At 30.3% G+C, this 13,459-nt stretch overlaps 1 protein-coding gene across 1 annotated transcript in view; it reads left to right on the top strand.

Annotated features, from left to right (window-relative positions):
* mnd (minidiscs) overlaps positions 1 to 13,459 on the top strand; it is a 66,850-nt gene extending 53,391 nt beyond the window's left edge. Inside the window, exons 2-9 of the mRNA XM_014426569.2 lie at positions 7,097 to 7,315; positions 9,558 to 9,786; positions 10,555 to 10,599; positions 10,687 to 10,810; positions 10,923 to 11,123; positions 11,791 to 11,940; positions 12,943 to 13,120; positions 13,205 to 13,459. Of these exons, the coding sequence (XP_014282055.1) occupies positions 7,097 to 7,315; positions 9,558 to 9,786; positions 10,555 to 10,599; positions 10,687 to 10,810; positions 10,923 to 11,123; positions 11,791 to 11,940; positions 12,943 to 13,120; positions 13,205 to 13,269 (1,211 nt within the window). The 3' untranslated portion in view covers positions 13,270 to 13,459. The remainder of the gene's footprint in view (positions 1 to 7,096; positions 7,316 to 9,557; positions 9,787 to 10,554; positions 10,600 to 10,686; positions 10,811 to 10,922; positions 11,124 to 11,790; positions 11,941 to 12,942; positions 13,121 to 13,204) is intronic.

The raw sequence follows: 13,459 nt of genomic DNA, 5'->3' as shown, positions 1-13,459 counted from the left end.
TTTAAAAATAATTATTATTTATTTTTATTCAATATCTATTAATACAAGTCATGATTTTCTGCAATTTATGAGTCATTCAAATAACATTAAGGTCACACTACCTTAGCCTGGATTTCAATTATGTAAATATAGATTACCTTAAGTCCTAAATAAAAATGAAATTCAATCCTTGGCCTTAGCATAATTGAGTATCCTTCGGTATCAAGGTATTCCTCGGTCTATCATCTTAAGGGAAAAAAGTTTTACTACGAATTATAAATTTAATTACTTTTAAATATTAAGGGGAGAGAGAGTAGGATAGCTCACTGAGTTAGGCGCTGAGCTACAAACTCCCAGGACTCGGATTGAAATACGGATGTGACATATAATTATTTATTCGTCTGTTATTATAGCTGGACCCCACCCAGCCTTTGAAAAGTGGGAACCCTGAATTTTAGATAATCTGGCAGTTACTCCATTGTGATCTTTAACAAATCAACTACTTGCACAATCATTGTTCATTGACGGTATATATATAATATATTTTTGGAATAAATAAAACGAATCTAAAATAATTTATCAAATTAAAAACAAAACGTAAGATATTAGAGGAGCATGAAGTGAGAAAGTCTAATGAACTCTAATTTTATTTATTTAATTAATAATTACCCCTTGGCAAAACGACCAATAGGCTCACTTCCTGGACTTGATACTCCCATTTGTACTAGTACCAGTACCAGCAACTTAATTCTTTAACCTTGCAATGCTTTATATTTTAAATAGTATTTATTTCTTGTGGTTTTTATAAAATATTTATTTATGACCGAGATCAAACTAAATTCATTCATATTTTTTTTTACATTTTATTAGTTTGACCTAAATACTTGATGATGCTTACAAGGATGGTAAAAATAAAGAATAAACTTAATATCTTGTTATTCAATATATGTGAAAACGAGAAATAGAGATAAAAAATAATAATAAAAACAACAAAAGAAGTTTCTAGTTAACCTCCAAGTATTGAAACATTTATTTTTTATGGTATGTTTTTGGCCTAAGGAAGTTAGGCCATTATCTTAGATAATGTGGTAAAAAATCATTGAAATATGTCGAATTTTCATGGATTTCTGCTCCTTTAATTGCTACGTTACACCTATTATATATTTTTTGGAAGATTATTATCTGATTAGTGTAGGAAGATAGTCCGGATGGTGGTAAAGATAAGTATAAAAATGGCTGAAAAACAATTTATTAGTGACCGACATTTAGCCCCACTTTACATACATTAGGAAGAATGATCATTCTTCTTTCTGGATTTAGAACTCTTGATTAGAAGCCTTGCAAATGGGGACGAAACGTAGTTTACTAAAAAATAGTTTTATTGCTATTTTTGTACCTTACTTAATCGACTATCTTCCTACAACTGTTATATTTTTGGTAATTGTAAGATAATGGATCAAATAACCCATTAAATTTTAAACTGATACTAAAAAATATATTTTTCCATAAATACACTATTCAGATGAAATGCCTTGTTGTTTTTTGTTTATTTTTTTTTTCATATAAACGTCGCTTATTCGACCTTGTACTGAATAAAATACTTTTTGAAATAAAATCAATTATTAACAACAAAAATTATATATTTTTTGACATTCTTGCTGTACTCCAATTTGAGTGTTAAGTTTGAATCGCATTCCTTTGAGCTCTGCATTTAGGCCAAGTCAACCTAACGACCTCCAAAAGTGGTTGTGGCTTCGCAAGCCCTGGCTGATGAAAGCCTTGTGAATGTTACGTTTACAATTTGACACGGATTTCGGTAGTAGCTCAAAGAACTTACTGTAATTAAACATTATTAATTTTTTTTAATAAAGCCATTTCTATAGAGTAAAATTTAAAAAAATTGACTTGTTGACGTGAGAGATTGCCGGTCTCTCGAGATATCGTTGCCACAGTAGCGTTAACAAACCTTCCTGTATTTTTCCTCCTTACCCTAGCTTTAAACACCAATTTGTATATTAACCCCTTGTCCATAATTACTTTTTAAGCTGTAATGAAGGTAATGAACAACTTTGATTAGTATGAATTATGTTTATGATAATTTTTAAACCATTTATTAAAGTTGTATATACACATATATGTCGTGTTATTTATATATCAATATGCTATATGCCGCCATAGCAATATGCAATTTATATATCAAGTTCTTTCTTCTGCTTCCCACAGTGGAGCCAAAATCCAAATTTATGGGTAAAATTCTGAAACTTATTATTCTTACTATTATTACTTATGTTTTGTACAATGTTGGACCAAATATAAATAATTTTAAAAAAAATCTACAAACATATCTGACATAATTATTTCCGAAATTTGTGGCAGTATTGAAATCTTATGGGCAAATGTCTAAGTATGTTTTATATATGACTTGTAAAGGAAAATAAGAGATTAACAATATTTTAATAACACATTGTTAATAATCAGTTTTCATAAGAAAAAAGTAGTTTTCGGGCGATGAACAATTCATCCAACTCTAGGTAAATTATTTGGCTGTTTTATATCTAAATGTAACTATATTTGAGCGCAAGGGGGTTATATCACAGAAATCTTATATATATATAGAAATCTTATATTTTATATAGGGTTATATCTGTTTTTTTTTTTTTTAAATCCTCTTTATTTATATATAATTACAATTACAAATATATGATAATACATAGTATATATACAGAATCTGTTCAAAAAACTCCTGCTGTATATTGAGAACTTGTCTATAATTAGTACGGGAGTATAGAATTAGAATTATTCTTTCCGAAATGATTATTTTATTTCTATCCGTTAATCCTATAGTACAATTTCCCCGATTAACACTACTTTTTCATTTTCGATCTATCGCATCCCTAAGCACAACATTATTTATATATCGATCCATAGCATCCCTGTACAACATTATTTATTTAGTCAAATTACCGTATTTTGTCATAATTTATTTAATTTTTAAAACTTTTAATTTTTGATCAACTTAATACTATCAACTATCATATATACCTATGGACCAAATATGTGATAGTTAATCTAAAATAAAAAGCTTTAAAAATGAATGAAGTTGTGACTAAATAGGGTAATTTGACTTGTAATTAATGATCTGAGCAGAATAGGCTACAAAACGTTTTTTAATAACTGGATGTGAGGTGTCAATTTATATTTAAGATTGTCCTTGAGGATGGACGAAACGTTGGACTGTTGATGATATAATAAAGAGTGTTGAGAATTAACATGGATACAATTGATATATTTTTAAAAAAATAGTTATCTTGTTTAAAAAATGTATTTAATATTTATAAGTGTAGTCCTATAATCTGCATCACCGCAATGTGAGACAATATATCTCATTGTATGTGTTTTCTTAAATACTTTCTTATGATATAGTGACAATACCATTGCAAAAACTCAAGCCCCCTACTGTAATGTATTATAGTGAAGTAGCTACGCTTAGACCACCCCAGGAAGGGTCCCCTTACCTGGCTCGGAGTGCCCTTTGGAATAACAATGGTTGTAGGACTGGTAATATGAAGGGAGTTGGACTCTTTTAGAAAAGGGCATTGTTGCGTCCCTGGTAACTCCATATACTAGATGCTCCCAATATTTTGTTTTTGTAATTTATTGGTTTTCGTTTATTTTAAGAACTTTTCTATAAGGAAATTTCCTTATAAGCAACTGAAATTATAATTAAATCCTTCTCTTATTAAAGGAGAAAATAAAAAAAACTGTTTTTCGTTTCATAGTTAAAATATATTCAGCAATTCTAATAAGTGAGAAAAAATAAAGCAAATAAATTAATCACTATTTTAAGTGTATTAATTATGTCTTTTAAACGAAATTCCCTACGAAATGCGGATATTACATTTTATTTTCAGGTAATCTGTAACGCTGATAGAGAGCGCTATACAACAGTCCAGACATCAAAGATCAAAATAGAACGTTTTCAGGAAAAAAGTATAGAATTTTTTTCTCGACGATTCTACATCTTTTTTAGGTACAGAATCCGAACCTCAGGTTTTCCACCCTTTCAGTCTTTGCAACAAATTAATAAACAAAAAAATTAAATGTCAGTTTTTTGCGAAAACAAAGCATTTTCCGAACAATATTTAGTAAATAAAATTAAAGTAGGCAATATTTCCTACAATTTTTTTTACTGACATTTACAATTGTACATAAAATATAACAAGTAAATTTGAAGTAAGATCATTATGGTATGGTACAGGCATGTATAGAAACTACCCATTGGTAACACTAAAAAACATTTTTACAATATAAGGTCTCAAGGCAATCTTCTTTTCAGCCACCTCGGAGGATTGTCAGGGATGAAAGAGGAAGGAAGGTTTGAAACTAATGGTTTTGAGTGGTTAGGGAGTTAATAATGGAAGAATTAATATCTGGTTCGGGCCTGATCGGTTACATATGGAACATTTTGGTCTTTATGGGTGATTTTATTTGTAACAAAGTAAAGAGCATTGAGGATTTTGGATAACAGATTTGGGGTTCTCGTATCCAACTCCGTTTGTCGAGATGGACCTTATTATTGTCTTATAGATCAGTCTTTTCTAACGAATTGGAAGGTTAAACCATAATGTCTAGTTAGTATTGTAATAATCGGAATCAACGTGCAGTTTCCTGTCTGTTCGGTCTTGTGTGAGGATTCCTAGTTAGTCGATGTCAAGACGTAGTTTAAGGTAGCAGATCTGTTTTACAGGGGTAAGAGCAACATTAAAGTATACTGTAGGGCTGTCGGCAGGTTTACGACGAAGAGTAAGGGTGATTTGATGGGATTTATTTTTATCCTCCGATTTCGGCACTATTTTTCGAGCGTTGTGATATAGAACTGGAGAGTTTGGGATGCAATCAAAGGGCGCTTTTCCTACAAAATGCGTATACTATATTCCATCTTCGACCAACCTGCAAAGCGAAAATAAAAACTCCCTTCTGAGTATTCGTTTTTACCTAGTCATACCTGGTATTTGTTAACTACTTTACATAAAAATAAAACCAGGTACGTGACGTTGATACTGGGACACGTTCAGAAACTTAAAAGGGAGTTTTGCCTACATTATTTTTTTATTGAATATTTATTTTCGAGTTATAAGAAATTTCAATTTCCGTTGTAAAGTCACCGTCTAGCGATGTGGGAAACGATCTGTGATAACAGATTCAGCGGCTCAAAAAATCTGTAGGGCCCTTGAGAAGAAAACTTTCATACTTACCTGAAAACGCTGGATATTTATCTTCGATGTTTGAAGTATTTTATAGTGCTCTCATAATCTTAAGGTGAATTAGATTTAAGCTTGATGTGAATCGTTTTAATTTTAGTGCACCTCCATTTTGCTAATTATTTCATTTCCTATGTTTTTGCGGTTCAATAGGAATGTTAATATTTGAGTATAAAATCCGTTTTTTTTTTAATTTTATTTTTTAGGACAATTTTTCTTACCGACTTGTTTAGTATAAACTTTTACTTTAAATCAATCATATTTATTTGTGATTTTAACGACCAGCGGTATAATTGAATTGTGTTATGATTTTTTTTTTTGTTAGGTAATTGATCTGAAACTAAACAATTATGTAGTTCATGCCCTGAGCAGTACCCGTATATTGCTGGAAATGGGTTCCCCTAAATCATCTCCTGTCCTGATTGCAAGAGGTGCCAGCGTTGCGGAATTGTATTGCCTAGCGCCTTGCTCCTCAGTATACATTTTTACAAAAAATATAAATATCTGATCTAATCAAAATTATATTAATAGTTTATTGTTATTTACTTTTAAATACTGTATTAAACATGTCCAATCAGCGTACAATGACATTTTGTTGCTCATTATGGATGGAAGTAGTACCCAGCACAACCTCCTCACCTGCTTCACGTAATTTTTTTAACCTCCTCCTGATATTGCTGATCAAATCAACCCTAACCATCTCCTGGACCCGTCTTTTATTATCTCCGTTTAATTTATTATCATCGGTAAAGAGACCTTATGAGTTGGTCGACTGTTGATATGTACAATTCAGTATCTTAGGCAGGTACCAAGGAGCTTTTGTTATCATTTGCAATATTTCGTATTAAAAAGGTTCCAGTTTCTGTAAGTGGATATTTTTGTCCACCCCGCATATTTGTGAGGAATATGCCTGTATGATTTTAATTCGATATGGTTAGGTTTTAAGTTTTTTAGTAACTTAAGTTTCAATTTTGAATAAAAAATTAAATGAATTATTCTCAAAGATGGCGATATTTTGCGTAAGTTGTAGGAGCTTCAATGACGTCGAGGCTGGCTAGTATTTCTTCAAGATTATACTGCTGTTACGGAAATATAATGATATAACTATACAATTTTGTGAAATTATTAGTATTGTGTTGGTTAGATCAAAAATGTATTTGTTAAATGATTGTAAATACATTTTTGAGCCCACCAACACGATGAAGTCAATTTCACAAAGTTTTGCGTAATTGTACTACCGCTTTTTTATGAAAAACACAAGTAATTTTCATTATGTGTCGTAATTAATAGGCAACGCTTAACATAATGGAGGAAAAAACTCAACACCCTTTTGCTCTATGTTAAAAAATTAGAAAATACAAATAAAACTAAAAAAAGTTTATTGGAATTGTGCAAGTATTATCTCGGAACAGTTTTTACACAACAGAACTTGTGGTATTAAACTTTTGCTAGGGAATATAAACGATGTAAAGATAGTGAGTTGCGTCATACGTGTTTACAGGTATATTATGATTATACACAACATAGAGTAAAGGCACCAGTATTAGACCTTGTGATACTCCCGACATGATTGAAAGAATGAACAAATTTTGACTCATTAAGTTATTGCTCCTACTAAAGGTTGCATTGTATATGATTACTTTAGGTTGTTAACCAGAACTGAGTTAAGAATTGCTTATAAATATAACTATAGCTAAATTGTCATGGTTATATTTATATTTATTTTTTTGCTCTACCCTGCTGTTTACCGCTTTCTTCAGTATCTGTTACCATAGACTTTAGCTTTGAGTTCGATTAGCCCCCTATGGCTGTCAACTCATCCAGTTTGATGGCAACTAACTGATTTTCTAACACAGGTACCCTGATCCCGAAGAGCGGCGGGGACTACGCCTACATCAGCGAGGCTTTCGGAGCTCTGCCCGCTTTCCTCTATCTCTGGGTCGGCCTCCTGGTCCTCGTGCCCACGGGCAATGCGATAACGGCCCTCACCTTCGCCCAGTACATCCTCCAGCAGCTGTGGCCTGTCTGTCAGCCGCCCTACGAGGCTGTACGGCTTCTAGCGGCACTAGTCACATGTAAGTATATAAATATTTATGACGTTGTAAATAAAATTGATAACAAAATAATTTTATGTAAATTTAAGAATTGTCCTCAAAGTGGATAGAGAGTATCTATAAAACAGGATAATAGCCAACAAAGGTCATACAGAAACAAAGATCTGGCGTCTCTTTCCCACCCTCACTAACAATTTTAACACAGCAAATTCTACCTGCTCCACTGAGGGAGGTAGGAAAAAACCTAAGAATGTACCATTTCTCTTTTCTTTAGTTTCTTTGTGGGCTTTTGTTTACACCACTTTTTGCAAATTCCACCACCATTATTGTATTTTCGACATCGAAGCAACTTCCAGTTAAATGTGAAAACTTAGAATTCATAACGTAAACTATTGCTCTCAAAACTACACAATTTATTATCGAATTTAATTATTTGAGAAATCATATAATTGTTTTTAAATAACTTTTTATATGTATAAAATACCTATATATTTGGGCAAAAATTTTAATCTAAAATAATTTTGAAAGAAAATTATTTCTGTTACAAACCACCATCAAGTATTTTAGAAGAAAAGTAGTTCACAAAATACAGTACAAAATATTTTTAACTATTTTGTAATTGAGAGTACTTTTTCCTCTTTATCTGCAATACTTAAGTATTATGTTACAAAAGTATTTTAAATACAAGATGCAAAATAGGTAATATTTTTTCTGTATTATGAATTTGGTTGTTTAAGTACAAAATATTTTCTGCACTTTGTATTTTGTCCCCTAAAATACAAGATACAAAAATGTGTTTTATTTTTTATTGTGAAATACAACCCCAACTGTTACTAAAGCAAGCAGGTGAACTGCAATAATTGTCGATGTACTTAAATGGATTGATTTATTGAAATAATTTTCTAAATTATTTTAAAATTTCTTAGTACTTCAAGGAATTCACAACAAATAGAAACAAAGGCCAAAAGTAATTTATTTATAAAAAGATAATTATATACAAATAATTTATAAGTAAATTATTTTTAAATTACACTTTTCTTTCATAATCAGCAAAATTAACAATTTTATTGTATTTATTCCTAATAGTAGTTTAAAACAACTAAGTACCTAACATAGTAATAAACAAAAGTTATTCTTTTAACTGCTTTGACTCACTTAATCTCAACTGTTTTTAATTTGTTCTAAATGAGGAAATTAGAATCAAAGAAAAAAATAAGTGCTAAACATATTCTTAAATTTTATTAGAGATATAATAATGTGATCGAGTTATGATTTTTGGCTTATAACTCTACTATAATACCTCTAACAGGATAATATTTTGACAAAATTCCTTAGTTTCTATTATAGAAAATATATTTTATTATTTTGTTTGTTAAATAAAACAGTAGATGGTGACACTGCTCTGACACGGGATAGCTTGGCGTCCCTCGTGTCTAGAACAGTCTGTCCTAGCATCCATTAGTGAAAACATACTATCTTAGTCTTTCTTTATAAAAACCCTCCCTAAATTCCACAACAGTTTCCTACAGTAGTTCAAACACTGTAGACAAACTCAAATCCAACACTTGACATTCCCATATCTTCACTAGTCTGACTCATATGCTGGAACATGTTACAATAGGTTGAGAAGAGGGGACTTAATTTTGAGAGAATTTTAATATTAAAAAAACAAAGATATTCAAGACACAACATAAGTGATATTTTTAACTAATCTTGATAAAAACAAAACAAATAACAATAAATGATTATTTCAATACATGAAGCAACTTGTTATGATTTATGTGTCTTACTAGCTGTTTAGATTAAAGTTCTGATATAATATAATGTAATGAACATATTTTTATATTATCTCTCTGAAGGCAACAAACTCCTTAAAATTTGATGGGTATCCGATCCCATAGTTGTTGGATTTGAGGGTCTACTATATACGACACATAGATACCTAAATAAACTGATACAGATAATTTTTTTCAAAAAAGCATATCAATTTTCTACAAATAATACTAATTTTTACTAAGCCCATTGTCAGTGTAAAAATACTTATAGCAATGAAGGGTAGAACTAAAAACAACCTGAAATTTGTGGTATGTAATGGTATCAACTTCATAAAATAATAAATTAATTTACTGTTCAGGTTGATTTGGAATTTTTACATAATATTATTTTATATGGCTCTTGTGTACCATTTTCAAGTAGATTTTTTTTAAAAGTTATTTATTTGTTTGCTCTTTATCATTTTAAAATGCTTATTTTATTTTTTCAGGTTTGTTAACTTTTATAAATTGCTATAATGTGAAATGGGCTACAAGGCTTCAAGATGTCTTCACGGGAACTAAAGTTTTAGCACTGGTTATGATCATTATTTCTGGATTGTATGTCATGATCCTGGGTGATGATGACCTCTTCAGTAAAGAACCTTTCAAAGGAACCAACACTGAACCTGGCTATGTAGCTCTTGCCTTCTATTCTGGCCTTTTTTCATATTCAGGATGGTAATTGAATTTTATTTTATTAATAATATGAACATATCTTTCAGATGATACATTTATCAAAGTATACCATAATGTTGGGAATCAGACGTCTCTAACAGCTCCCAACTTTCCTATGCCTTTCATGGGCAGTTGTGAAAATGATTTATTTATCAATAAATGTGAACAATGGTTTACTAAATATCCTAAGATATTTGCTGTAGTAATACACAATGCATTTCAATAAGTCATTGACAAAAATTAGTTTGTAATGTATGCTGGTTAATATTAACAAGAAAACAATTTTATTAATTTTTTTTTTTGTCTCCTCAAAATTTAAATATATTTATTTAGAGATCAGATGCATTTTCAGTATAACTTTTTGTTGGGATGTTTGTTTTTGACAGCTTTGAACATACTAGACATAAAATAGAACATAAGGGAAAATTTATTTCTTTAAAAAAATTAAAAATACCTTGGTTTGCGTCTCATTCTTGTTTCCTTAACCACTTCTTAACTAAGAAATGATACATTTTAATCTGATTTTTAGAATATCTATTTCTGTTTAAAATTATTTAAATTTACAAAAGTATATTCAATCAGTGATTGTTACTGATTTAATTTTTTTTTATCATGCGTTTTCAACCAAATTTTTTACATTTTTTTTTATTATCACATTTGTTTTGATATCATTCTAAATTTTATTAAATAATGCTTAGTGTTATGTAGTGTATTGCTAAAATATAAAAGCTATACAAATAATTTTATTATTAAAATTTTTTTTTCCCCCAGGAACTACCTCAATTATGTAACTGAAGAACTTAAGGATCCATATAAGTAAGGCATTAATTGTTTCGATGCTGTATTATAGAATATTTATAACTAAGTTTACTTATTCTGTTTTATTTAATTTTCCTTTTTTAGAAATCTACCTTTGGCGATTTGCATATCACTACCAATGGTGACCATTATCTATGTTATGACAAATCTTGCTTATTATGTGGTTCTGTCACCTAAGGAACTTCTCTTGTCTAGTGCAGTCGCTGTGGTTTGTATTATCACTTTTAATGCCAAATATTTTATCATTAACCTGAGCCTTGATTTATATCAATTACAATTAGTCTTTTACATGTTTTTCCAACTTGAAAATGTTGTTACAGACCTTTGGGGACAAGTTGTTTGGTTCATTTTCATGGACAATGCCATTCTTTGTGGCATGCTCAACGTTTGGAGCATTAAATGGGGCAATATTTGCTTCTGCAAGACTTTTTTTCGTTGGTGCTAGACAAGGACATCTGCCACAAGCTATAGCACTAATAAATGTTCGCCGGTTTACACCTGTGCCATCATTAGTTTTCCTGGTATGTATTATAATAGTATACCTATAGTTAAAATACATTATATTCTATTAAATCTGGTTAGCTAGTAATATCTCAAAATAGTGGGATTATGTGAGCATCAATTTGGGGTTTAAATTAGGATAGATTAAATTGAGTTTTTAAAGTTCCAGGAAATCTTTTTATTGACAAAGCCACTTCTTTCTTACACATATTTGTCATCTTAAGTATATCTCATTATCAAAATTTATACTGCCTTTAAATTCAATGCCAATATTAACGTTTTTCTTTCTTTGAGCATACTAAACACTAATTCAGGGCAAAGTATGTTGCATGATCATATGGTAATAAAATGTATTTTTAAAATTCTTGATCCAGTTCATAATACTGGATAAAGGTGTTTGTGTGTAATACACCAATCTCTCGATTGAATCAAAGACATAATACCATTAATTACCAAACTGAGTTTACTTCCACACAAGTCTTATTTAGTTGTAAATCATTCATTTACATAAGAAAATATTAAAACAAAATAAAATTCACTTCTTACAGCTATTGAAAAAATATATTTTCCAAAATATTTTTTTGGACAATTTAGTCTTTTATGCTTATAATACGCCACTTTCTTGTGAGATAAATAATACATAATTCGATATTTATAAACTGCCACTAATCCTTTTTTTCATTACAGTGTATTGTCACAGTAGTCCTTCTTTTCATTGAAGATGTTTTCATCCTGATAAATTATGTTAGTTTTGTGGAAGCAGTTTTTACACTAATGTCGATTTGTGGTCTTCTCTGGCTTAGGTACAAGCAACCAGATGCTAAAAGACCTATCAAGGTATGTATTCAACATTCACTCATTTTATATGTAATATTGAGACAATAATATATTAATAAACCTAATAATTAGCATAAATATTGTAGGATATAAAAATGGATGTTTTATGGGAGAAGATCGATTTTTTTATTTACTAGAGTTGTATCATAATTTTGAAATTTATTATGGAATTCGATGCCACTATGTCCTCTTATAGTCCCCAAATAGAAATATTACACTTGGAATATTAGCATCTCTTGTAATGATTAAAAATTGTTTAGTTTATTAGTGTTGAATTTAAAATTTGAAATTTACAATGCAGTCTATTATCTAAGAGACCTTTAAGAGTTAAATTTTCAAAGGTTTTACAGGTCACCCAAAATTAAGCCTTTTGCTATAATTTTTTAGAGATACTTAGAGGTGAATCTAAAAGTTGAAATTTATGATGGGGTTTGAGCCACTAGAACCAATTAAATACAAATAATCCTCCGTCCAAAGAGGGACCAATTTCATCATCCAGCTGAGGATCTAAACAGAGCATCTAATACAGCCTACATTCGACTGTCTGCTAACAGTTTAGTGTTTAGTGCTATGGACTACTTTTAAAACAAATATGAAATGAATTTTAAGAATTTGCCATTTGGGGGTGCAATTACGAGAGCATTAATAATGGCAAAATATTTTTATTAACTTACCTTATGCACCCATTTGCTCAGCAAAAGTTGCTTGCTGCTTTGTACGTACCGATGGCGATCAATTTTATGATGCATATACCATAAAGGAGGGTGATCTTAAACAGCACTAATTAGCTTATCAAGATCCATATTTATGAAAGATGAATACAAGATAGTCCAAATGTATTCTCTTTCTGAAACTGTTCGGCCAAATGTAACCAAAGATTCCCTCTCGATGGAACTGTACCATTTTTGGGCCAGCTTGATTGAAATGAAATGGCCATACTTAGTGGATGTGCTTCAATGCCCTATAGGGCATAACTTAGTAATAAATAATTTTTTTTTTCAGGTCAACATATTATTGCCTATCGTATTCTTCATAATTTGCGCATTCTTAGTAATTCTGCCATGCTATGTAAAACCTTGGGAAGTGGGTGTTGGACTTGTGATTATCATCTCAGGCATTCCTGTATATTTCTTATTTATCTATTGGGAGAACAAGCCACCTTGGCTTCGAAGAATAGGAGGTAATTCTATACTTTAAAATTCCATTATCCACTATACCTCTCTTCAAATAAAACTTACTAATACATTTTTTTTTCTATATATAGATAAGTTAACAATACTGTGTGCAAAAATGTTCATGTGTGTATTACAAGAGGACAAAAGTTCATGAGCAAAATGGAGAAGACAATTTTTTAACATATAATTGAAAGGTGTGTGCCTATAAGTAAAGAAAAAGTTGGGAAAGAAGAGGGTTTATCAGTTTGTACAGGGTTTTGGGATGAATACAAATGTATTCCTACTTTGTAAATATTATGTACTTTTAGATTTTATAATGAATTACAATTGTATTTGTAAGTAAA

Source organism: Halyomorpha halys, unplaced genomic scaffold, assembly GCF_000696795.3.
Source record: "Halyomorpha halys isolate HHAL.00 unplaced genomic scaffold, Hhal_1.1 Scaffold584.1, whole genome shotgun sequence".
Taxonomy (NCBI): domain Eukaryota; kingdom Metazoa; phylum Arthropoda; class Insecta; order Hemiptera; family Pentatomidae; genus Halyomorpha; species Halyomorpha halys.
Note: the sequence above shows the minus strand (reverse complement) of the source record. Positions and strands in the feature narration are given on the sequence as shown.